Source organism: Gloeophyllum trabeum (genome assembly GCF_000344685.1).
Source record: "Gloeophyllum trabeum ATCC 11539 unplaced genomic scaffold GLOTRscaffold_00020, whole genome shotgun sequence".
NCBI classification, from domain to species: domain Eukaryota; kingdom Fungi; phylum Basidiomycota; class Agaricomycetes; order Gloeophyllales; family Gloeophyllaceae; genus Gloeophyllum; species Gloeophyllum trabeum.
This window is the reverse complement of record NW_006920429.1, coordinates 43340-67080: the sequence shown is the minus strand read 5'-3', so window position 1 is coordinate 67080 and position 23741 is coordinate 43340. Positions and strand designations below refer to the sequence as shown.

At 46.8% G+C, this 23741-nt stretch overlaps 10 protein-coding genes across 10 annotated transcripts; 3 read left to right on the top strand and 7 right to left on the bottom strand.

The window, feature by feature from the left end:
- Positions 1–153: 153 nt before the first annotated feature.
- Positions 154–828, bottom strand: GLOTRDRAFT_50507 (uncharacterized protein; the record flags this gene model as incomplete). The annotated part of the gene is made up of 2 exons (XM_007872821.1): positions 154–408; positions 460–828. Coding segments are annotated over 2 exons (624 nt in total), but the record flags the coding sequence as incomplete, so codon positions are not given.
- Positions 799–1962, bottom strand: GLOTRDRAFT_50522 (uncharacterized protein; the record flags this gene model as incomplete). Its single annotated transcript, XM_007872820.1, has 1 exon — positions 799–1962. A coding segment is annotated over one exon (1164 nt), but the record flags the coding sequence as incomplete, so codon positions are not given.
- Positions 1963–2247: 285 nt separating this feature from the next.
- Positions 2248–4275, bottom strand: GLOTRDRAFT_25513 (uncharacterized protein; the record flags this gene model as incomplete). Its single annotated transcript, XM_007872797.1, has 1 exon — positions 2248–4275. A coding segment is annotated over one exon (2028 nt), but the record flags the coding sequence as incomplete, so codon positions are not given.
- Positions 4276–4311: 36 nt separating this feature from the next.
- GLOTRDRAFT_20069 (uncharacterized protein) lies at positions 4312–4773 on the bottom strand (the record flags this gene model as incomplete). The annotated part of the gene is made up of 1 exon (XM_007872795.1): positions 4312–4773. A coding segment is annotated over one exon (462 nt), but the record flags the coding sequence as incomplete, so codon positions are not given.
- A 123-nt stretch (positions 4774–4896) lies between these two features.
- Positions 4897–5544, bottom strand: GLOTRDRAFT_25525 (uncharacterized protein; the record flags this gene model as incomplete). The annotated part of the gene is made up of 1 exon (XM_007872798.1): positions 4897–5544. A coding segment is annotated over one exon (648 nt), but the record flags the coding sequence as incomplete, so codon positions are not given.
- A 339-nt stretch (positions 5545–5883) lies between these two features.
- GLOTRDRAFT_50503 (uncharacterized protein) lies at positions 5884–6102 on the bottom strand (the record flags this gene model as incomplete). The annotated part of the gene is made up of 1 exon (XM_007872819.1): positions 5884–6102. A coding segment is annotated over one exon (219 nt), but the record flags the coding sequence as incomplete, so codon positions are not given.
- A 1256-nt stretch (positions 6103–7358) lies between these two features.
- GLOTRDRAFT_133848 (uncharacterized protein) lies at positions 7359–10030 on the bottom strand (the record flags this gene model as incomplete). The annotated part of the gene is made up of 16 exons (XM_007872818.1): positions 7359–7594; positions 7647–7802; positions 7858–8222; positions 8275–8427; positions 8480–8563; positions 8611–8664; positions 8719–8793; positions 8844–8936; positions 8989–9051; positions 9101–9202; positions 9254–9334; positions 9389–9475; positions 9524–9676; positions 9729–9833; positions 9896–9937; positions 9990–10030. 16 exons carry the CDS (start codon positions 10028–10030, stop codon positions 7359–7361), a joined length of 1890 nt encoding a protein of 629 aa, XP_007871009.1.
- A 733-nt stretch (positions 10031–10763) lies between these two features.
- GLOTRDRAFT_50439 (uncharacterized protein) lies at positions 10764–11577 on the top strand (the record flags this gene model as incomplete). Its single annotated transcript, XM_007872804.1, has 3 exons — positions 10764–10834; positions 10888–11256; positions 11310–11577. Coding segments are annotated over 3 exons (708 nt in total), but the record flags the coding sequence as incomplete, so codon positions are not given.
- A 749-nt stretch (positions 11578–12326) lies between these two features.
- Positions 12327–15877, top strand: GLOTRDRAFT_96965 (uncharacterized protein; the record flags this gene model as incomplete). Its single annotated transcript, XM_007872817.1, has 9 exons — positions 12327–12363; positions 12415–12494; positions 12526–12692; positions 12742–13246; positions 13300–14200; positions 14264–14344; positions 14403–14510; positions 14570–14755; positions 14937–15877. 9 exons carry the CDS (start codon positions 12327–12329, stop codon positions 15875–15877), a joined length of 3006 nt encoding a protein of 1001 aa, XP_007871008.1.
- Positions 15878–18037: 2160 nt separating this feature from the next.
- Positions 18038–20623, top strand: GLOTRDRAFT_141475 (uncharacterized protein; the record flags this gene model as incomplete). Its single annotated transcript, XM_007872816.1, has 4 exons — positions 18038–18496; positions 18560–19721; positions 19770–19942; positions 20000–20623. The coding sequence occupies 4 exons, from the start codon at positions 18038–18040 to the stop codon at positions 20621–20623; spliced, it is 2418 nt and encodes an 805-aa protein (XP_007871007.1).
- Between the last annotated feature and the right edge of the window lie 3118 nt (positions 20624–23741).

The window sequence follows — 23741 nt, the reverse complement described above, 5'->3', positions numbered from 1 at the left end:
GTCACAGACTTTACAAGTATTTAGTATTTCTACCATGTTCTGAGTTTGTAGAAGTTTATTGCAGATATCTCCTACGGATGCTCCTTCTCCTCTTTGTAAAGGGAATTGATTCCGGTTTATGCCATGTAAGGTTTGTCGTAGTCTATCTCTGCATACTTCCATAGTCATTTGTTCATTTTTAATTTCATTGAAGTTTGCAGTTAGGTTTATCAGTATTTCATTGAATTTGAGTTTTGAATTCCATTTATTTATTTTCTCTGCCCACAGATTATAAATGATAGTAAGTACCGCATCATATGCACAAGTGTAGCTTGAGTTCCAGATAAAACCAATTGGTTGTTTCTGTCTTTGTGTGATTATTTGATCATAGGGGATATTTGGCTTCTTTATATTGCTCTCTGGTAATGGCTGTTTGTCATGTATTTGCTGTTTAGGCATTTCTGTAGCAGTGATCTCCACGTCATTTGTGGCCTTTTCTGTCAATGTCGATATGCCTTTTACAGGTTGTTTAGGTATCTGTGTGGAAGTCACACCTGGAATCTCATTGTTTTGATTTCTTTTTTTTTCTTTTTCCGTCAATAGTTTCCAGGGAGCGTCTTCAACATAGTCAGTCAGCTGTAAAGGATTTGTTTTTGACCATTTAATAGCGGCATGGACATGCTTTGGACAGTCATCCTTTTTCCAGATTTGATAAGCACGAACTAGAGTATTGCGTCGGTGACCTTGAATGTGACCTGGTAGTAGACCATCATATCTTAGTTTAGTTATATGATCTAGTATTTCAAGTTCTCTGAATTCTTGTCGTAGGTACCCTGATGCTCCACCCATAATTTTTGCTGGATCAAATCCTTGAATTATGATTGTGCCTTCAGCGGAGGCACTTCTAGATAGGCATGTATAATATGATTGGTGATTGGAGCAGTTGTGTAAATCAACCACATTATTGGGTCTTGTTCTTCCTTGGGATGCATAGTCTGTCATGGCAAAGTTAGGTAAGACTGGTATTTGTTGACGTGACACAAAAACTATACGATCATTTGGCATTTTGCATTGGACGTTTGAAGTGTGCTTAGTCAAAGGTACCACATTTTTGGGCAAGCCATCTAATTGTATTGTCCTAGGAGGATTTACTAATTCAACAAACAGTGTGTCTAGTACAGGTTTACCTGATGAACTGTCAAAGTGCCAAGACACAACCTTTGCTTCTGCCCCATTCGTGATACAGCATTCAGTCGCTTCATTTTTTTTAATTAATACAGGCATGCCTATACAGATAGATAATTTTCCAGGTACATGGTTTGTTGCATCATGTGGAAGGTTCCATAATATATTCTGAGTTGCATCATCAATAGTTTCTGAGTGATAAGTGTTGCTACTTTTACTTCTGCTTTTGTTTTTACTTTTATTAGATGTTGTGTCTGATTTCCATTTGTCAACGGAATAGAAATGATGCAATTGTTGATTTGTATCAGCTGCAAATTGAGTAGATCCCAGTTGATTTAACTTATCTCGATGTATATTGCGGGCTGTGATAACAGAGATGTGCCTGAATCTTGGCTGTGACAGTTTTGGCTTATTATCTGTTTTCCCTGCTATTCTGGACCTCAGAAAGTCAATATCTTGTATAGTGCAAGCTTTATATCGCATATTCTCAAGTGCCCGCCTTAATTTACTATCTTCTTTGGTTTGTGTTTTTTGTCTCATGTTTTCCCTGAGAATGACAACGGTCGTGAACTGATGCCAAAGGGCTTTTCCTAATGCAGACTCTTGATCTGTTGGCCCCATTCCTCTGTTCACTTGTGTTCCTACACGGTGACTATACAATGGGGCTCTATTGACAGGCGGTAGTTGAGCAAAGTCACCACATAAAATTACATTTAAACCCCCAAATGGATCATCTGCATTTCCAGTCACTCTGCAGAGTCTGGCAGAGATTCGATAGAGATCATGACATGATATCATTGAGACTTCATCTAGGAATATGTATTCCACCCCATCTATTTTTGCTTGTACTTGTGCTAAGCCTGACGAAGAATTGTTGATTTTATCAGAATTATCAGTGAAACCTAAAACAGAGTGGTAAGTGGAGCCACCCACTATAGCGGCTGCTGAGCCTGTTGGTGCCATCACAGTGAAGCGGTGTGATTCACCTCTTTCGTTAAAGTAATGCATTAATGCTTTTATTACTTGTGACTTTCCTGTTCCTGCCATACCACCTAAATACATTTTTAGCTGTTCACTCTGTGGTTCACTGGCATGGTTCGCAATTATATGGAATGCCCTTGCTTGATCTGGACGCAATGAAAATTCTTTAACGACTCTTGATTGCAATTTCGCTACATTTGGTCTTGACTTGAAGTATTCTTTCAACAGATAGGATTGATCGACTATTTTTACTTCATTCCATTTTGTTTTGATCTTGTTTTGGGCATTATCATTTGAGTCTTTACTTTGACGATGTTTTTCCTTTTCTTCTAGTATGGAAGTCTTTTTATTTTGAATAAGCTCTGTCCACTGTTGTTTACTTTTATATTCAATGGAGTTCGATCCCGACGGCGTATCAATTGTGATTTGTTCGGGACATTTTTCTAACCATCCCGCGCCATTTAGTATCTTCTCCATTTCTTCCATTTGATGTATTCTTTTTATTGTACTATTTCCAACTTTTTCAAATTCAGCAGCATTATGGACTTGAGGGTCATCATGTAATCCAGAGTAAGAGTGGTCATCATTCAGGTTATGTCTTTCATCAAGTTCATCTCCCGAGATATTCGGTAACCCTGGTATAGCCTTATTTTTCCCTTTTTTTTGTCTAGCGTAATCATCCCTGGCATCATAGCATTCATATTGAATATTGAAGTATGACATTAACTGTTCTTGACGTGCTGTGAAGTTGTGAGCATGAAACACATCGTCCCATGTTTGGTCCTTTGATTTTAGATCCAAACCTGTCCGCCAAGGATGAAATAGAGTCATCATTGTAGTGCAGTAAAATTCCCGATCTCCTTCATCACGTCTAGGTAGAGATCCTCCAATGAAGTTAGGCACTACACCAAACCCTTCTTTCACTAACATGATATAGTGTTTGTTACGCTGAGGATGGTCATTGATAAATGTTAATTCATATGGATCGGTTTTTTTGTTCTTTTTACCTTCAGCTTCTCTATTATCTATAGTAGGATCTTCATCAGATCCAGAAAGTGATGCATCATCATCAGTGTTATCAGGTATTTCTTTATCTTTGTCTGTTGTTTTTGGAATTGTTTTCTTTCGTGATAATCTAATCCAGTCATATAAATTGATATCTTCATATTCTCTTGACCGATGAGTATAGTCCATAACCACACTGTATGGTGTATATCCATCTTTAGTTTTGCGGACCATGACTTTGCTCTTTGCCACTGATTTCAAATCAGGTGAGTCTACTCCTGATGGTTCATCCCAGCACTGAAGAACTTCCCCCACATATGATTTCCAAAATACAGTTTTAAATTTATGACTGGTGTAGTGGTCTGGATTACCTAGTAAGTAAGCAGATGCCATGGGTGCTCCAATCTCCATTTTCACAGTCAAGGAGTTGACTATTTGAGTCAGTAATTTACGAGCTTTCTCTTGATCTCTGAGATCGCCTCCCAGTATAGAGGATTGCCTATCAAACACATCTCTTATTGTCTGAAATATAGTGTAAGTCTTTAAAGGGGTTTTAGTTATATAATCTGTTACATATGCCACAACGGCTTTAAGGGCTGTGCCAGATAACAAACTAGTGACATCTGAGTTAGATCTTAGTAGGTATGTTAAAGCTGGAGTAAAAGTATTGATCATTGATTCTTTTTTCTGCATTTCAATGTATCCTGTGTTTTCATCTACATGTGTTTCGTTTATTAGTGGTCTAGGGAACCTAGCTTTGCACACTCCTTTAACCAAACACCGATCATCACATTCTCGATGAATATTGGATTTGAGCAATAGATCATTGACTGTATCTTTAAATTTAGACCACCATGATTTACTAGACACACACACATTACAAGACTCTGCAAAAGGATGATCACAGGGGTAGGGTGGTGGATCAGGTAGGGTTTCAGTGGGATCTTTATATGTTGGATGAGATGCCGCATAACTTACTTCATTATTAACTTCTTCTTTCGTTTGATCTATAAATTCACCTTGGTGAACTCCTTCTAAATATTGGATCATCTCAGTACGGAAGGTCGAATTTTTGTCCAACATTCTGTCTCTGATTTCCTGGGGGCTCAAAGAGTTGGCAACCCATAGGAGCAGGTGTAAATGTAATGTCAAACGACCTTGCTGTTCCACCGTGCCATAATATCCCGCTGTTTTTCCATATAATCCATCATGATCACTGTCTACTCCTAACACATGTCTGATAAATAGTTTAACCATCATATCAAAAAACCGAGCACCAGCCACAGGATTATTGGCAATTAATTTGGCTCGAACATCGTCAGGGATGATATCAGGCTTAAACACTTCATCTGACCCAGCGTAATAAAGACAAATTGGATGTTTTACATCAGCAGGGGCAAAAGTTATGAACCATGATGGTGCCCCTTTGTAGGCGATTAGAGACCAGATTTCATTTCTCATGTATTTTTTGTTTGTTACTGATCCATCCACATGTCCTCCTATATGATCCAGGTCACTAAGAAGTTGAAAACAGGCTTTTTCCTCTGGTGTTTTGGGTTTAACATGGTCACCGTTGGATAGTCTACGGGCCAAATCTGTTAATATTGTTTTATCGATTGATAAAAGTCTGTTCGTGATATCATTGAATGATTGTCTTTCCGCCAGTAGAAAACCTCCAGTGGTACTGGATTTGATTTGTTCATGATTGAAAGCAATGATGGGGAAGTATTCGTCTCGTTGGAATCTTTTGTCATGATACATTAGCAAGTGCCTTTTATGAGCAAGCTCAGATATTTTATGATAATAACCTGGTTGACCAATACCTCCTAATCCATAAGGAAATAACCAGGGAAATACTTGCGGATATAACTGTGGATTATTGTATATAGACTCTGGGTTTTCTGCATGTCCCATTGCCAGAACTTTTCCTCCAGACGTCAGATGTTTCACTGCAAGTGCTTTCAGCGACTTTAAGCTTTTTGTATGCAGTTGTTCTCCGGTAACTCCATGAACAACTAAGGGACAAGGGCCAGATGATGTGCCTTCTTCTTCTTCTCCAGAATCATGTAAGCTTTTAGCCAATGCGTCTTTGGGTTTATACTGGGGATGATAACTTACAACTACTGGAGGAGAATTCTCTGGGTACGATTTGATATTGTCATAGGATATATCAATATTTGCGTAGTCAATGTGATTTAGCTTAAGCCATTCTAAAGCATCGGATATTCGCTTATGACTTACTAATAATGGTGTCCTTTTGAATTCTTCATCTGTAGGTTGTACTGGACCTGTATAAATAAATGCAAGGACTTCATCTAGTTCTGATTTTGGTGGAGGGAGAGTCTGATATACCTTGGGTATGGGATTGGCAAAAAGAATGGCATTTGCTCTCATTTTATGCATACCCGAGGTAACTTTAATTACGCAGCGATTGTGTCTGACTTTGGCTATCAATAGTTTCTCTGTGAATGTTAAATTCTGTAATTGAGGTGGAACCTCCCCTACCCACAATCCGTTAGCTAGAGCTAGATCAGGTGGTTTATCCTTAGATAGAGAAGTAACACATGCAGGACAGATTTTGTTTAATTTCTTATTAATTACAGGTCCTGGAATAGGGGATATAGGTTGTGATTTACGATGTCTTTCCATCCTCGTTATATTTCTCCCATTGTCCTCAAGTAATGAAAGCTTATCTTTGTAATCCCTCAGTGGCTTCAGTTGTGATATAGGACATAATATTCCACACACTGCACAACCTGACTCCTCAAGTAGAACAGGGTTTTGAGAAGAACTGAAACCATGTATAATCTTCTGTAGTAATTCTTTAGATGGTGGTTTGGGTGGAAACTTAATATCTTCAGTTATAATGTCTATTGGTTTGTTTTTATGATGTTTCGTGTTACTTCCTGTTCGTACTTTGGGAGGTTCCACAGGTAGGAATATAGCAGTCATATTAGGACATTGTTGACATTGATGCATCAATAATGCATTTTCGACTTGAGCTTTAGCCATTCTGTTATTTATATAGATATCATGTAACTTAGCTATATTCCTTAATTTGGTCAGGGGGAGCTTGACAGACAATTTTGCCAAGGGAATATGACTGATAACAACATTGTCGGATTTAGTATATATGTTTGATGCCTGAGTTAGAGACATATAGTCCAGAAATTTGAATTCCATATTCTGCAATTTGCCTTCATCGGATGAAGATCCTGTGGTTAAATATTGGTGTTCATATCTGAGGATTTCCTGGGAAGTGAAAGACACCCTAGGTAGGCCTTTTAACCCCCCACCACTTGGGTATTCAGAGCTGCTCAATTTACTCTCACTTTCACTTAGAACTCTGTTTTCCAGGGAGCGGTATGGTTCACTTTTAAAAATTAGCACATTTAATCTACCCCCATATATATTATAGAATAAATTGTTTATATTGTAATAACGCACAGCAAAATCATGCCTGAGCATCTGATTCCTATATTGTAGTAGTTTAATAATTGTACACATCTTAGTTGGAGGATTGCATAGAACTGGGTAGTAATTATGGGAGTACAATAAGTAAGAGACTACAGCTGCATGAGATTTATAAATGAAATTTATATTTTCTTTGGAGTTACCATAATGATTTAAATAATAAATATGGAAATCCAAATGTAGAGTCAAGTCATTCCGGCAGGAGGGGCTTAAAGTTTCAATGTCTATGTCCGCAGGGCGATTGAAATCCATAGCACAATCCCATTCCAGGGTACAGGTATAGCTTCTGTGAATCTCTCCCATATGGAGCTGGCTAATTGCCGGAGAACACTCCTGATCAAGGAGACAGGGTAGTCCTGTGTTGTATGCTACGTCTAACAGTACATTTTCAGTCAAGGTGGAAGAAACTCCATAGTTATTCCCAGGAACCACGGCAGTAAGTATGAGAATGGCATAAAGCCACCAACAGGTAGTTAAAAACATAAGAGCACTTCTCATTCAGCAGCTGAGTAAAGGTAAGTTATGTTTGGATTTGACAACTGAGAGGAAGAGACGGTGATGAACCAGGAAGGCGCAACAACTTTCCACACCGGTGTAACACGTGACAGCCCAGCCACCCCACGTGCGGCATATATATAGTCATTATGTAAGTTACCTAAATGGGATATGTTTTTGTTCCAATTATGGTGAATAGCGTAACAATTCAACATCACATTCTTTGGCTGCGATACAAATTACATGGGAGGACTACTGAGAAGCACTACCCACTGCACGTTCAAAGACAGATTAGGATATTTTACCGGCCCTGTTCCACCGTACCATTGCCCCACCGTATATACTACCAAGGCAGCAGAAAGGGGACGGATCTCCTTACGGTACAATGGCAAATTCAGAGAGGGAATGTCACCAATTAGTTTCTTGAAATCAAGGGGTCTGTCGAGAATCTCAAGACGTGCATCGTATACAGGAACTAAAGTACAATTAATACACAGTCAGGGAAAGCGAGAAAATTAGACACGTACTAAAGTCTGTCGGTTCTAAGACGGGTTTCAGAGTACCAGGCGCCTTGGAAGAAGACGAGGATTTAGAAGCCTTTTCCGTCCGACCGGATTTCTTGGGACTGAACAAGCCGGGGATGTCTTGAGCGGGCAAAGGCTCATCATTACCACCATCCAAGTCTAGATGCAGCGGCAATCAGTAATGTGAATATAAATATCATATTAGTAAACCTACCGGACACCTTGACAGATCTACTGGTAAATTGGATTACACTCCCTTGGAGTCGAGTCTTCATGCCATCAGGACGGTTATATGCTTCACACACCACCGCGGCAAACCTCTCCCATTCAATGGTATGAAAAATACCGGAAATGTACTTCTGGACGTAGTCCCCGTGTTGTATATAGGACGTTAAATGGGACTCGCGTACCAATATCACGGAGGTGCACAGAGCCGGTCTGCTTATTAGGGGCTTCACATGCAAGGTGGCCCCTTTCGCCGTGGAAGCAAGTAAGATATCGGGGGAAATCCTGGACAGATTAATGAACCGGTCTCGCGCTGTGTCTTTGCGGTCAAAGACGATGGCCATCTTGATGTACCTTAATTGTCTCATTAGAAAATTTGCACATAACAGCAAATAGCAAGACGTACTGCATGATTTCATCCATGTGCTTGCATTGCTTTCCCTCCAAGGCGGTTTGGCACCCCGGGTGCAGATAGCACTTGACAATGCTACGCCAACCACTGAACATTACCTGTCCGCCGTCGCTGTATCGGCCATAGGAAGGTTCCAACAGGCCCAATCTAACAAATAAATAAATAAAATAATAAGTGGACGAACAATCAAAGTGCTCACCGCTGCAAGTGCGGGAGATTGTTATAAGTATCCCTCAGAAGGGGATCCATCAATTCCTCGATTAAAGTGGGATCGGGAACCGTCCTAGAGAAGATTTAATACCAGCTATATATGAATAAAGTAACACATACGGTACAACCGGAGCCGCTACGGCAGGTTCCGGGGTAACTGGAGACTGACGACCTCTGCATAGGATTGCTTTTAATACTATATAGTGAAACAAAGATATAACCACGTACCTAATAACGGGGACTTCTACCACATCCTCTTCTTCATCTTGCTCCCTGTTATTTTCATCGTCGCTACCAAAGCCTCTGTGTATGATTTATTAGATCAATAATATGTGGTTAAGATAATACCATACTTCACAATGGGGAGACCATCTCCGTCTTCGACGTTGCCGCCTGCCGGAGTAGGAGATGGGGTCTTCTCACGTTTGACTTCAGGCTTGCGATCACTGAACGTATCTGGATGAGTTGTCGTATGGATTAGACATTGTGAACACGTACTTATTGTGTCCTTTCATCGAGGGTTTGTCAGGGCTGCCGGTAGTCTTAGTCCGTTTAGCCGATCTTCAACACTTTTAGGCAAAGTGCGTATATGGAGGGAATGAACACCCACTTGTTATCCTTTGGCTTCACCGAAATCTCTTCCACACCGCTGTCATGGTCTCCTTCGGCGTGCTCTTGGATCTCCGTCTTGCGCTTGGTACCTCTGACGGAACTATGGTCTTTATCAAGGCATGAGCATCTTTAGATCTACAATAACACGTACATTTTTTTATCGACGTGGGTGACAGCCGGACCCTTAACTTGCACGGTTGACGCGGCCAATTCAGAAATTGACGGGAACTCTCTTAATCGACAATAAAATTAGATCAAATATAAAGGCGATATACAATTAGCTTACTCATCTTCGCCCTCTAACTCTTCCTGGAGAACGTTTTGGGAGGTACTTTTCCCCCGGGTGCCACTGCTTTTCTTCTTAGCTTGGGCGCTGTTAAGGAATTAGAGATGGAAGACAGAAAGGGTGCAATACGCTCACACTTCTATATCCGGCTCGCTTTGGTCATCCTCTGACCTGACAATGGCCCGACTTTTGCCTTTGGCGTCGCGGCGCTTGGGTTTTACCGGCGTGTGTCTGCTTCCGCCAACCTTGCGAACCTGAGATGCAAACTCCGGGAAAGACTTGTCGTCGCTAGTAATGTAGTCAGTAAATATGACGTAGGTTAGGAATTGTAAGTACATACCTGTCCGAGTGTATACTGATTACCGCCTCCCCATCAGAGTCCGCCTCCGTCGCCTCAATAGTATTGGCAGAAGTGGACTTTGTAACCCGGGAGACTTCAACAGGACTGATATAAAAAAGAAACATAAAAATAGGCAGATATGATTTATTCAAAAATAAGGAATTCACCTTCCGCGTTGTCGATTAGGAACAGGCTTTCTAGCCGTTTTTCTGAGTAAAATTAGACACTGGACAAAGACGCAATATGGTAGCTCAAGCTTACCTCGTAGGAGTCTCTTCGCCGACGGATTTAGTTTCGGTCATGTCAAAGAAAGCTCAGAAAGCTCAGAGGGGCGGAGATTTCGAGATAGGGCAAAGCATTAGATACCGCACCTTTTTATATTTGCCAGAGCTACAAATGGCGCCATAAGATTCCGCCTGGTTGACCAATACGCGAACTTGTGGCAGACACGAATCACATGAGTGCCGCGGACATGTGGGCCTGTCGTTGTATCCAGAGCCAAGTCACCCGAAATGACGAAAATAGCCCTAGTCACTAGGGAGAGGACGTGCCGGAAAGACAAGATGAAATGATAACTATCGATAAGACCAGGTACGGTTGCCACCCATGCACGCATCGGACCGGAACTCGGCTAAGAACTAAAGCCACAGATTCCAGTAATAAAGAAAGTTAGTAGGGACGGCAGAGGCACGTCCCCCATAGTACGCTCATATGGCGCCTGCGTATAACACTGCGGATGCTGGTGAGAGGCACTATATCTTGTGTCACTCCTACATTAACAATATACTTAAGCCGAAGCGTTGACTAATTGGATCACGCGTATGGCTGAACAGGAAACTGAAGATATAAAGTGGAAGCAATTATCTGTGGTTGTGAACAGCGTAATTTTTTCAAAGAGATCAATTCAAGAGAATAAATCACTCACTCATTTTATGTCAGGCCGATAGGATACGTCACGGGACTACTTTGACTCCAGGCAGCGAAGACAATAAAGTACGGCGTCTTGCGTTCCATCCGGACGAAGATGGGTCATACGAAGAGGTCATACTTCGAATTCAAGGAATCCTATCAGCGAAGGACTTACCGCCGCAGATAGAGCCAATCTAGTGAGTATAATTTTTTTGAAGAAAGAACAGAGTACTTATACGCCAACATCAAGTATCCGTCCTAATCAGAATCGGCGAAAGGCTTATCTACGACAAAGCATCCGACTCACAGGATTCTCCAGCCAGACATTCCAGCGGAACGTGGATGCAGTACAGTACCTTAGTCGACACGTATCGCGGTTCTTCAAGGAAGGGATTGTCAGCGAGTGGCAACCGTCCAACACAGATGGACACCCTACCTTGGAGATATCCAACCGATATTTCAGCGCTAGGAAACATAATCAGGCTGACATCGACGTACCTTTTTCTGATCTTGTAGACCCGGAAGGTATCCTCCGCAAACTGAGCGACGATCGATGGGTGCATACAGACGACAACGACGTCACTTACTACCGAGTTGTTGAGGAGGAAGGGAAATTAACGTAAGTGGAATCCGCCCATAAATACCGGATATTACTCACCTGAATATTGATAGGTATTTGAACGCCGATCCGGCCATCTTCAGGCCTGGTGATATTGTGGAGGCCGAGACATCAGTATTGGTACTACCTCAGAATGGACAAAGCGGGCGATTCCGCGTTGCGCTGGTACTAAGGTCTCTCACCTTGATGGATGCCCGGTTTTCAGACGTAAGTGCCTGTCGACTCACAAGATCAGTTAAACTCACATTTGCCATAGGCTGTATATGTCAATTCGGGTGGCTCAACAATCCAGGCGCAAGAGAAACAGCCAGCGTTACCTAAAATCAAGAGACGCGCGGGACATGACCCAAATGTCGAAGACACAAGACGACAATTTTCTAAGATGCGAGTGGCAGGAGAAGCACAAGATAAGATGGTGTCCGATTAAGCAATGAGTTCATGTAATATGTATGGATGCAAATATACGCACACATCAAATGCCTGATATTTTGGCATGCTGTTCGACGAAGTTGTGGCGTACCGAACATAAGGATAGACAAATAGAAGAGATGACTTGATAAGATCTCGACAACCACTGATCCGAGATCTAGAAGAAGCAACGTGGAAAAGACGCTGAGATAACAAACTAGATTACGGACTTAGGCGCGGAGTACGATCTCCAGCGATCTGTACACGTGGCAAAGCAGTGCACGATGAACAGACGCTCAGGATTCGGACTTAGTTCAAGTTACGCCACTAGGTTTAGATACAGGTACTCCTTAATAAAACATCCTTCTGACACCATCGCGCCCCTACAAATAAATAGAAAATGACAATCGGCATCGAGCGAACGAAAAGACAAACCAGCAAATCAGAATGCAAAAATAACATCGGCACGATTAGATCAAATGGCGTTCTTTCAAGTCAGGCAAATAAGTTAAGTCTCTCGATATACCTTGGTGAAGGACGTTCAAACTCTCTGTTGAAGTATAAACCAAGGTATGACGTAGTATAAATGCGAATGTAGGGAAATGGGAGACAACATACGTCATTAGTTCAAATGTGAAGTAAGTTCCAATACCTTTCGATCGATGTTTGTGACAATAATTGCTGGAACGGCTGAAACAGGTAATATACGTTTGTGAAGTCGTGAAACACAACTTCACAATATTTCACAAGTCCGCACCGTTCAAGTACCTGGTACAGTCACACTCGACAGGATTTCCCCCCTCCGCCCAGAGACGTACGCCGACCCTCTCGTAAATCATAAGCTACAGTTCGATATTCTAGATGGCGCCTTCCAGCAGCAAGCTCTCTCCGACTCCGGCTTATATCGAGACCTCGCTCGGTGAACGTTACTTGCGGTACGGCGTCAATGAATGTGCACACCCGCTGTGGCCCCGGGGCGATGCTTTAGTCGTGCTTATTATGGTTGATAAGGACAGCATTACGGAAAAGTACGTTCTCCGTCTAATTAATGTCCTGACTGTTAATTGTCCGGTACAGAATCGCCCAATACAAAGCACGCGAGTTACCTACAGACGCGCGTACGCCGGCGGAGGTAGAAAAGGCCGGGTACGTCCAGCTCGAACCCGGTATGGCGGTGTTCCTACGTATCGTCAAGACGGATACCGACAAAGGCACGGACATGGATGCAAAAGAAGACGACTTACAAGGGTGGGTCACAAATGAGGGGATACTACGCCAGCATAACCTCGCGACGGACGAGACGATGGAGAGGATGGCGAAGACGGTAGAGGAGGTACTGGGGCCGGCAGACGAAAGGTCAGAGTCTCCCCCGTCATTGGTAGATCGCAAGTGGACCGGGGGAATTGCATTCGAACGTCGCCTGTACCGGGACAACTCCAAGCCGTACAATCATCAAGGCAATCGCTGCTATAGCATTGGATACACGGTGGAAAAGCAGACGGCACTCGCTCATCCCGGCAAGAACATGCAGTATGATCCGAAGACCGCACCGGAGGAGGACATCCGAATTAAACTTCTCCAGGTACGTTTAGAATCCAATAAGTGCGGGCATGTCAATCCACTAATTACGACAAGACGGTAACCGAATACGGAGGTCTCGCGATGAAACTGGCCCCACAAGAACGAACAGACCTCATGGAGACATACGGACTCGAACGTAAGGTCCCTCCCTTGGGTCACGAGAACAACAGGTTCTTCTGGACAGGTTGTCAAATCAACGTGTCGCGTCCCATTGCCGACGACGGACGGGATGGCTTCGCGCAAGACTTGGGTCGTGCGGCTGACATCCACCCGGACGGACATGATCAACTAGGCTCATTTACACAACTTGTCGTACTCACGCCAACACCCGCACAATGTTCCTCTGCATTCTTTTTTCTACTAGAATTCGGACTCTACATTATTATGGAATACGCAACCACGCTCGCCTTCTCCGGACGACGTCTACACTCCCGCCTTCCGTCTGTCGCACCGAGAGGGATCCCCGACGTCCCCAAGGATGTCTATTCAGTTGTCGCCGTTCTGTATCAAACCGACAAACTCACGCGCATTGAAGAATGCGTACTCAATGTATACACCGACCCCAGACGCGACAAACAGAAGCATGTTCAAGTAACTCCTGAGACGTGGAAACCGGTCGCAGCCATTGCACGGCACGAACACGCAACGATCGCTCAAGACGGACATGTGGTCGGCGGGAATCGGCAGCCGGAGTACCTACTGACCCTGCTCTCAGGTACTGTTCGACAGGCTGTGAACCACGATCAGAGGTTTGAGATACGGATCGATCCGGGTACTCTTGCAAGAGGGGCGACGGTATACGATCGCGAAACTGGCGAACAAATCGAAATCGATGAAACGCGAGTCGACGTGGCACGTACGGCGGAAATCACCAAGTGTTGGGAAGATATCACTCGACATCAGCGACTCCTCCTTGGAGGACACGAGGCCGTGGATGGTCGACTACCATCGAGAGGTAAGTATTAGTATGCTTATTCGCTAGAAATAACTAATACAATATACTTCGCAAACTATTCAGCCCCCCCACGAGACGTCCGCGTGCCTCAGGCGGAACCAACTCAAAGTCTGAACTTACGTCCGGGTACAAGGAAAGAACGAGGTAGGATTTACACTGTATTACCGAAATACATAATATACTGATGTAATAACAAACGCAGATGTAGAACAGCTAGACGAAGAAGAAGAGTCGGACGAAGACGAAGAGTCGGACGAAGACGCAGCTAGTACCGGAGTCCACCCACGTCCGCGCAAGAGGAAAGACCGTGGTGAGTCCAGTCGTTGTCAATGCCATACGGCGCATATATTCACTGATCAACAAAATCAGACGAAGAGACGAATGAACCGGAGCCGGAAGAAACAATTCAAGGTAAAGGTAAGGGAAGACAAATGAATGAAGATCTACCAGACAGGCCGACGAAACGACCGAACGACGGAGGAGAAGCAAGCTCCAGTACTAACTCAGGGAGACAGCTGAGAAGTCAGACACGCAAGGAAAACGAGACGGGTGAAGGTATAATATTCAAGTACAATATCTATATACCGCTAACACACCGAAGCAAACGATACACGAGGAGGGACCGAACGCCAAGACACACGCGCAAATAGAAATAAGAAAAACCGAACGGGTGAGCAAATCATATATTGTAGAGAATTTGTAGAGAATCTAAAACCATCATTGACCACAAACATAGCCGATACCCTCCAGATCGATGAACAAGCCAAGATTCTCGTATTACTAGACAAGAACAAGCTACAACAAGAAATCCAAAGATTAACTGCCATCGCCCCATCCGCCAAGACCAACTTACGGTCGATATACGGACTCCCGTCGATTTCTCAGCTGGCGGCCATCTCAACAAGTCTGCTAACCTTCGCATATCAGGAATCGGACAACATAGAAGCATCGGAAATGGCAATGAACTTACCTGGAATATGGGCGAAACTCCACAAAGCAGACAAGAATATATCTTCTATGGCGATCGTGGACCGTATACTAAAGCATACCATCTTGGTGGGGACCTGGAAAGCCTGGCGGTTTTTAGAAATCGACTGCCGCAACGCTTGCGAGGACGTACTCTTCGAGAAGAAAATTAACTGGCTGGCAAAACTGACTCGGACGATATACGACCATCAAACAGACCGACAACCATACGTCTTGGAGCTCGACAGTCAAGGGACACTACCACAACTGGTGCCGCCATCGATAAAGAAGATCAAACCAACAACGGCGTGTAGAGTCGGGTCCAACGCCATCGAACACGCGGTCAGTGTTACGCTCGATACCCTAGGCGAATGGCTCGGTTATCCTCGTAAAGGCGGCAAAGAAGCTCTATGGCGTAAACAAGGGTCTCTCCTCAACATACTGGTGTCTCTTACTGGCAACTCTCACCTATTTTTCTTGGAGGATACCTGGGTCGCATATCAAAATCCGAAGAAAGCTATCTTCCCCGGAACTTCAGGCCGTGATATTACCGATCAAGTGTGGACAAAACTAGAAGACGTACTAGAACACAAGATGAACGCACAAGGATATGAAGAGATCAAAGCGCTCGTGGAGGAAGTCGGTAAAGCGTGGTCCCCGCACGTCACCAAACTTCAGGCGATTCATCAGGCCAAACAGAACGGACAGTAGAAAGACGTTTATTTCAGCGCAGAACCTACTCAGATCGCATACAGTACATGTACATTACATCAGCAATACAAGCAGACCAAGAAATAATAGATAGTGAAAATTCCGCGAGGGAATCAAGTACTTCGAGCGTATGTCAAGATATATCCCCCTCCCCAACCTGAAGTACCTCCCACGGCGAGTAGCCAGTTGCCGCACAGCTCATAGCTGTACTCACCGCGCGATGGACCGGATAGAAGCTGCCCCACACAAATGAGGATCGCGAAATAGTCAAATTGAACGGCTGCCTAAGATTGACAGGCAACGATTACCGGCAAAGACGGTCTCGGACGCCCTGTGTGTGGTCTCGATCAGTTCGAGTGTAGGAGTCCATGATAGAAACATACCATTATGTGGCTATCATGAACACCGACACAGGAAAGTCGGACTGTCCCACTCAAGATACTCGCGTACCAATACGAGCATCTCAGTATTGGATGGCACTGTAATGAGGTATTAGTCCGATCAGTACAAGTGATAGGCTATTAGCTGCACACGCACCTTGTAATATGACTCTATGACTCTGGGCGTCAGCAAGGAACCCCTTAGCGCGCGAGAACAATTGACGGGCAGAGAATGCAGACGGCTGGACGAGGGGGAAGGAAGGAAGCATAGCAAAGCAAAGAATGAGACCATGATTGGGTAACGCCTTGCGTGTACACAGACAAGATCGAGTGGGCAGACTAGGGACGCAGAGTAGATAAGATTATCGGGAGCGAACCGAAGTAAGAGATAATGCGACGAGGCAAGTCCCAGTACCGAAATAAAGCGTCAACCAATCAGAAGACAGGAATCTCGACCAACGCGTCGGAAGGTGTCAGCCACCGACTACAAGTGACTACAACAGTCAATTCCCACGATAAGCAATAAAACCGAAAACTCCAAGCGGACCAGGACAAGACACACGATCAATAAATTCACAAAAATATTATCATAGACGCATATAGCATACACCACAAATAATAGAACATAAAAACGAGACATGACAAAAAATTGAGTCCGCAAACGAGCAAACAATGGTCGCAGAGACTACAAAAACGCGCCAAAAGTGGTTTTGTAGTCTCACATACAAACGGACTTTCAATCTGAGTTTCAAAAGTGTAGTCTACAATACAAAATATAACTCCCACGACTTCTCGGCACAAAAAGTTCTCACGCCCGACAACGTTCGGCACGCGGGCATATTTTGCGCGTAAGGACTCGACCTTCGTACCTCAGGACTCGTAATCAGAATCTCACCTCACGGATCGGTATCAGCTTCGCGAGATTGGAAAGTTCGTAGCCCCAGCCATCTGCCGGCCAACGCTATGGCCGCCCAGCAGTCAATAACTTGAGCTCGAGGAGTCGCAACTGCTACCATCAGCTCGATGATAAGGCCATCTTCGGTAAACTTTGTCAATGGCGAAGAGACAACATCCATGCCAAAGGAGCAACTCCAGAGGCGAAAGATCCGGAGTGAGAGACGGTCAGGGAACTGGAACTTGCCGGTGAATATGATAAGGCATAGGTCCTCAGGAGCTACCCAAGAAGGGGCGCCCACGGTGAATGGCACGGGTATACCCCCGAGTGTCCGAGGGCATACCCGTACCCGCTCAACTCGTGTCCACGGGTCTGGTAGGGGTACGGGTTTGGTGATGGGTTTTGGTTCCAAAACCGCGTATGGCGGCGCGTTTTTGACACCCGGCGGGTCATGGGTACGTCGGGGTGCTACCCGTACGCGTATCCGACGGTATCCATACCCGCGACCCGCACCGGTTCTTTCCCTCACAGCCTGTGAGGGGAAGTTCGAAGTCACGCAAGAGTGTATCGGTATGGTGCATGACCCAACATGCATTGAAAGACATTCTCTCCTGTGCAATCGCAATGTAACATATATTCAGGACAAGATGCCACAAGCCGGAGGAAGGTGGCTGTCACTGTCATTGTCATTAGCTGAAGAAGAGACGTGACGGTGACAAATGCAATCACGTGATTGTTTCTTGTTCTCGCCCTTGAACTTCGCTCACCACCATCGATTGTGCCACAGCAAACGATGACAAACAAATATCGTGGGACTATATATTCTAAACAACTTCTTGAACCGGTGCGTGTTTGCCCTACGGTCCCTTTCCGCTCGCTGCTAACATGGCGACTCCCCCGCCACCTTCCCCTTCTGTGGCTCCGCCTTCGCCGTCGTCTGGCCCACCCGACTCGCCACGCCCTACGACGCCTGATGCCACCTTTGAATCGGCTGCCGCCAACGTCTCCAACGCTCCTGCGACTCCCACCGCTGGTAAAATTACCAAAAAACCCGCTCACACTACGCCCCATAAATTACAGGATAGTCTGACAAGCGTTACTCAGTATGAGTCGTCGAAGAGGGAGAAAGGATTCCATCGAACCGTCTCTGGCTCCGAGGCTGCCAAGCACACCCACAGTGCGATGAAACTAGACAGCTTTCTCAGCCTCTGTTTCCCGAATACCGAGCACAACGAGGTTTTTGACACTTTCAAGGACACGCACCTGGAAGAATTCCAGCAACGCCTAGGTAAAGTTAAGCTAGGCCCTAAGCACAATCGAGAGAGGCCGATGTATGCTCGGATCGTATGCTTTTCATGTTTTCATTCTGCCGCGAATCTTTCTGACATTTCTTCTCATGCCTCGCAGAGCAACGCTCTTCAGTATGTTTTCGACACCCTGAATGCCGACGGCAATCTTCTCGACCTTTACGTCCAGGATGTATCGAGGGACTTGCAAAGTGGCGACCAGAATTTGCGCGAAATCGCGCCTGATCTGGACATACGGTTGAAGAATGACAAGGGTGATGGCCTGCCTTGGACGCAAGCACTTGGTATCATCGAGGTGAAAAAGACCCGGGCAGAAGATCCACTCCAGGAGGACAAAGTGACGACGCGGATGGCCCAAGGTCACGTTGCGACATGGAATCGGACAATGGAACAGGCCACGGTGGCGTTCCAAGCCCGACCTCGCTGTCATCTGATTGGCATCGGGTTCTATAAGGACATCGCGCGCTTCTACCGGTGGGATCGCTCGGCAGTAACATTCTCAACATCTTTCGCATACAAGGCCGACTGCAAGCCCTTGGTGAAATTTTTATATGGATTCTCGACCTTCGGACTCGCTGGCACGGGCATCGACACCACGATCACTTGCCCGGTCCCCGATGCGATCCCGCGCCCCATCCTCAAGCGGAAGTTCGACGATGCCATGAAAGACAATCTCATCGATCCTATGAAAGTGATCAAGGACGAAGAGTTGCGTTCAAGCAGTTTCTTGATTTCTGTCCCTTTGAACGAGGAAGCAAGATCGGAGTCGCGATGGGCGGAGAAGTATGTTACCTTGGGCAAACCTCTTTTCACTTCTCGTTCTCTCCACGGACGCGGCACTCGCACTTGGCTCGCCATGCAGACCGCCGTCATAGACTCGCGTCACGCCGAGGGCTACCAGCCTGAACGATACGTTATCATAAAGGACTCGTGGCGTGACTCCGACCGCCTGTCTGAGTCAGAGATCTACGAGAGGATTCACGAAGGTGGCCATATGTTCGGCGTTGCCCGGTGTAGACGTGGCGTCGACGTCGTCCCTCGTCCACCGCAGGAAACGGAGGACAGTGGTCCGCCGAAGGAAGCCGTCAATACCCATCGCACCTGTGCATCATCGCTCAACGAACTCCGCACTAAAGCTGGACTGAAAGCTAAGTATGTGGAGCGCATCCACTATCGGTGTATACTCGAGTCTGTGGGGATTCCTTTGACCCGCTTTCGCTCCACGCGTGAACTACTGGAAGCCGTACGTGACGCCGTCAAAGGTGCGTGCATTCTTTACAACATGCACTTGTTATTAACAACCACTCTAGGTCATGAGGGCATGCTCGCTAAGAAGATTCTCCATCGCGACATCAGCGTCAATAATATCATGATCAATGCTTATCCCAACGAAACCTATACCGAGAAGGGATTCCTCATTGACCCTGAATACGCGGCCTTTCTCAATGACAAGACGGCCACATCGGATCTACGACGAATCACAGTATGTGACGATCTACATCTCGGGTATAGCGCTAGTCACACCTTCGTAATCTTATAGGGGACAATCCAATTCATCGCCGTTGCTCTCCAGCAAAAATTGGAGAGTGATGGACAACATAAAGCGTGGCATGATCTTGAGTCCGTCTACTGGGTTCTGATATACACCGCTGGACGCCATACCAAGACAAACATCCCTGTCTTGGCCAGAATCTTCGACGGAGAAGATGGCGAAGGCAAAGGAAGTTTCGTTCTTACACGCTGCACCACCATCACGGTCGACGGACATGCACCTCTCACTGAATGCCTCCGCAAGTATGGCAAGTTAGTGCGGACTCATTACCTGCCAGACGAGGTTCCCATTGAGTATCGTAACAAGTTGACGCACGACGCTGTCCTCAAACTTTTCGAGGATGCCTTGGACTCCCCCGACTGGCCCAAAGATGATCCCCCTGCTCGCCCTTACCAGCTGGACGACGATGCGACGACGCAAAGGAATAACATCACAGCTAGCGACAAAACATCCACTACGCGATCAGCTCAGGAGAGCGGCATGTCCGGCACCGCGCAGCCTGGAGGTGCGAACCCAAGCTGCTCTCGCAAACGCAAGCGCTCACTCCACGGAGCGGAGGCTTCGGACCAGAGTCAAGCGCATTCGTCGGGGAGTAAGCGGGCTCGCGGATGAAGCTTCGCCAATCGAGGGGGCAAGCGTCTTCCTGCTCTGAAGCAGCACGATGTGCATGTCCTGACGAAGCATCTGCTCTAGCCTTGGATGTACTGTGCTGTATCATATCACCGTCCTGTATGGTATGTCGTATGCTCTGATTTCAGCATTACATCTACAATATTTACCCGACCCCGACCCCGACCCCGTTTCCACTCCGTGGCGGGCAAGTCGTCCTTGACCACGCGCCTTTTATCATGGCTCCACGCAGTAATTCCACCAGACGAGTCAACAAGAGATGTACTGCTCGTCTGTCGTACACGTACTAAATCGTGTATTTCCTGAGGCATAATGCAGACCTGCGTCAAATCGCGCCGGGGATGCTGCCAGGCAGCAACCCGAACAAACGTTGAGATATCTATGTCTGCACTCCCGACTCTGCCTGTTGGTCAAGTCGAGGAATTCCTATCCAGAAAAGCACTCAGTAGAAGGCACGTTGGGGCCTGGAAACAACATTTAATCTATCCACCTTACTCCTCTCCACACTATTCCCTTCCGGGGCGACAGCCTCGACGTCCTAGTACTGTCATCGGGAGGCTCCTGACGTTGCAGTCTGTTTTCGTTCGGCAGCATGGACCGGATGGCGAGCAATATCAAGCGACAGATTGGCAATAATCGCCCATGGGGCGTGGTTCACAAGACGCGCAGCGAACTATGCCGCTTTCGACCAATAGTGCAGGTGGAACCTTACCGAGGATTATACTTTCCCTGCAACGGCACCGTACAGGTACAGCAGACTCGGTATGTATCCACCTAGAACCGGGGGGGGGGGCACATACCGGCTGCAATAATGATGCGATTAATTGCGTTCACCGCGCCATAGTCAGGGAGATACAGGATGTTCAGTGACTGCGAGGCTTGCACTTTCTTCGTATACCCGCCGTAACGCTCGACAGCCGTGCGCGGCTCATAACGGACCCCTGCGATATGATGTATGTCGGCAGCCCTCGTATTCCCCGGAAGCAGGAGCAGAACCCACGCACATCCAGCCATCACGTTTTATCACTCCACGATAGCGTACTGATAAGAACGACCCCAACAATGCCGGAGGTATTTCAGGAGTTGGATATGCATATGTATGCGAGAAACCTGTGAGCATCAACTGTACGTGAAGCATGGCATCGATATCGGCGTGGCACCCAGAGAGTGGCTTGTCGTAAGATCTCCATGAGTTGCCTCGCCGAGAGTTACGAGAAGCACGAAATCGGATGAGGCGTAGGTTGCTAGATGCGCGGATAGCGGGGCTTCGTAGCCAGCATACTACAGTACGTATGAGGGGCGTGGACACCGTACACGTCCGAACGAATCGCAGCCCCTCTCTCCCCATCGTGACATACCTTGACGACTCCGAATGACATCGAGGGGTTTCAGGATAATGAGTGAAGGCGCACAGTCAGAGCCGTGGAATGCAGACCACGCACCGGCAGCGAGCGTGGGGAACTGGGGGAGCTCCGGCGGCAGACAGCCGCGTCGGAGGCGAGCGATTACCGCAGGGGCGGCTCTCATCCGCGCGCGCGCGGGGCGAGTGCAGCTGGCGGGTGGGAAGTGGCATGCGCGAGAGGCGAGAGTGGTCAGCAGCGCGCCTTCCTCGACTTGCGGGCGAGCGGGGCGAGAGGTTTGGACAAAGTCATAAGGGGGTTTGGAAAAGTAAGACTGTGAATACTGAGGAGATTGTTGGGGTTGCGCGCGCGGACGGCGTGGAGAATTGAGCGCGTGCGGGCGTGATGGGTGATGGGAGAGAGAGGGGGGGTGCGGAAGAGGACTTGAGGAAGTGGGGCAATTTGACTTACGGGACAGCAGAGGGCGCGAGGTTCTCTGCAGCTGGCTTTTGCCGCACCAGTCGGGCGTTCGGCCCCACGACTGGGTCGGTTGGTCGGCGGTAGGGGGCGCGAGATACCAGCCCAAGCGTACTCGAGGACAGACGACTTGGAACGGGCGGAGATGCGGGAGCTCCCAGTACCCGTTTTCGACGTAAGTGGGACTCACTATGTACGACTGATGCAGGATGTGTAGATAAGGCCACTGAGGGCGGGAGGCTGTTACTGCAGCAGCACCCGCGCGTACGTGGTGTCCTGGATTCTCATACGAGCAAGTAGCGGGTCATCGCACCTCAAGAGGCTAACAGAGAGGGCGCCTCCAGTAGCAGGGAGGAAATCCTCGCGCACGTCGGACGAAGAGAGACCGTATGGTGTCTGTACGAGCGCGCTTTGCGGAGCAGACCAGTTGAAGAGTAGAGCAACCGAGATTTCGACGAAGTGATTGCAGGCGAACAGGGCTATGATTGGACCGTACGATGCGCGAGGAAGAAGAGACTTGCTGTGCGTTTCCTGCGGGTGGGACGCGTTGTGGCAATTCCCCGACTCCCACGCTAGTCGGGAGGAGGGGTCTGTCGGGAAGAATCCTTATACAGTGCCTTGCATAAGAAACTGAACATCGCGTTTCCCCGCGCGTTGTTTGCTCGCGCCAAATATACCCTTTTCGGGTAGGTCCGGAAGGCCTCTCGCGGGACCGTTTGTTGGGCAGGGACTCGCAGACGCCCCGAGACGGCTCGAAAGGCTTCAGAGAATAGAGCATATTCGCTGTGGTAATTACCACAGCGTGGGGCCAATGGGGTGGCTTAAATCCATCAAAATTCCCTTACTTGGGAGCTCCACCCGTAGTAATTACCACACCGAATATGCTCTAATGCATGAAATGTATATTCTACTACTACACTAAGGGCTGTAAATCATTATACTCTGCCCCCACCTGTATGCCTAGCTACCCTCCCTCTCGATGGGTCTTTGCCGCACATTTGCTGATACCCGAAAAGGGTATATTTGGCGCGGACAAACAACGCGCGCGGAAATGCGATGTTCAGTTTCTTATGCAAGGCACTGTAAGTATTTGACAGTACATGTAGTTCGGTCTTTTGCTTAGTAATACGCTTCCGTAATCCTGGATAATCGCATTCTATTGGCTAATGCATCTACATTTGCCTCATTTGGAGAACAAACTTCGCCTCGATGTCCTGGCCGAGGGTGGCGGCGCGCAGTCGCCGCCACCCGAGAGTCAGGACAAGGGGCGCAGTGGCGGGGGG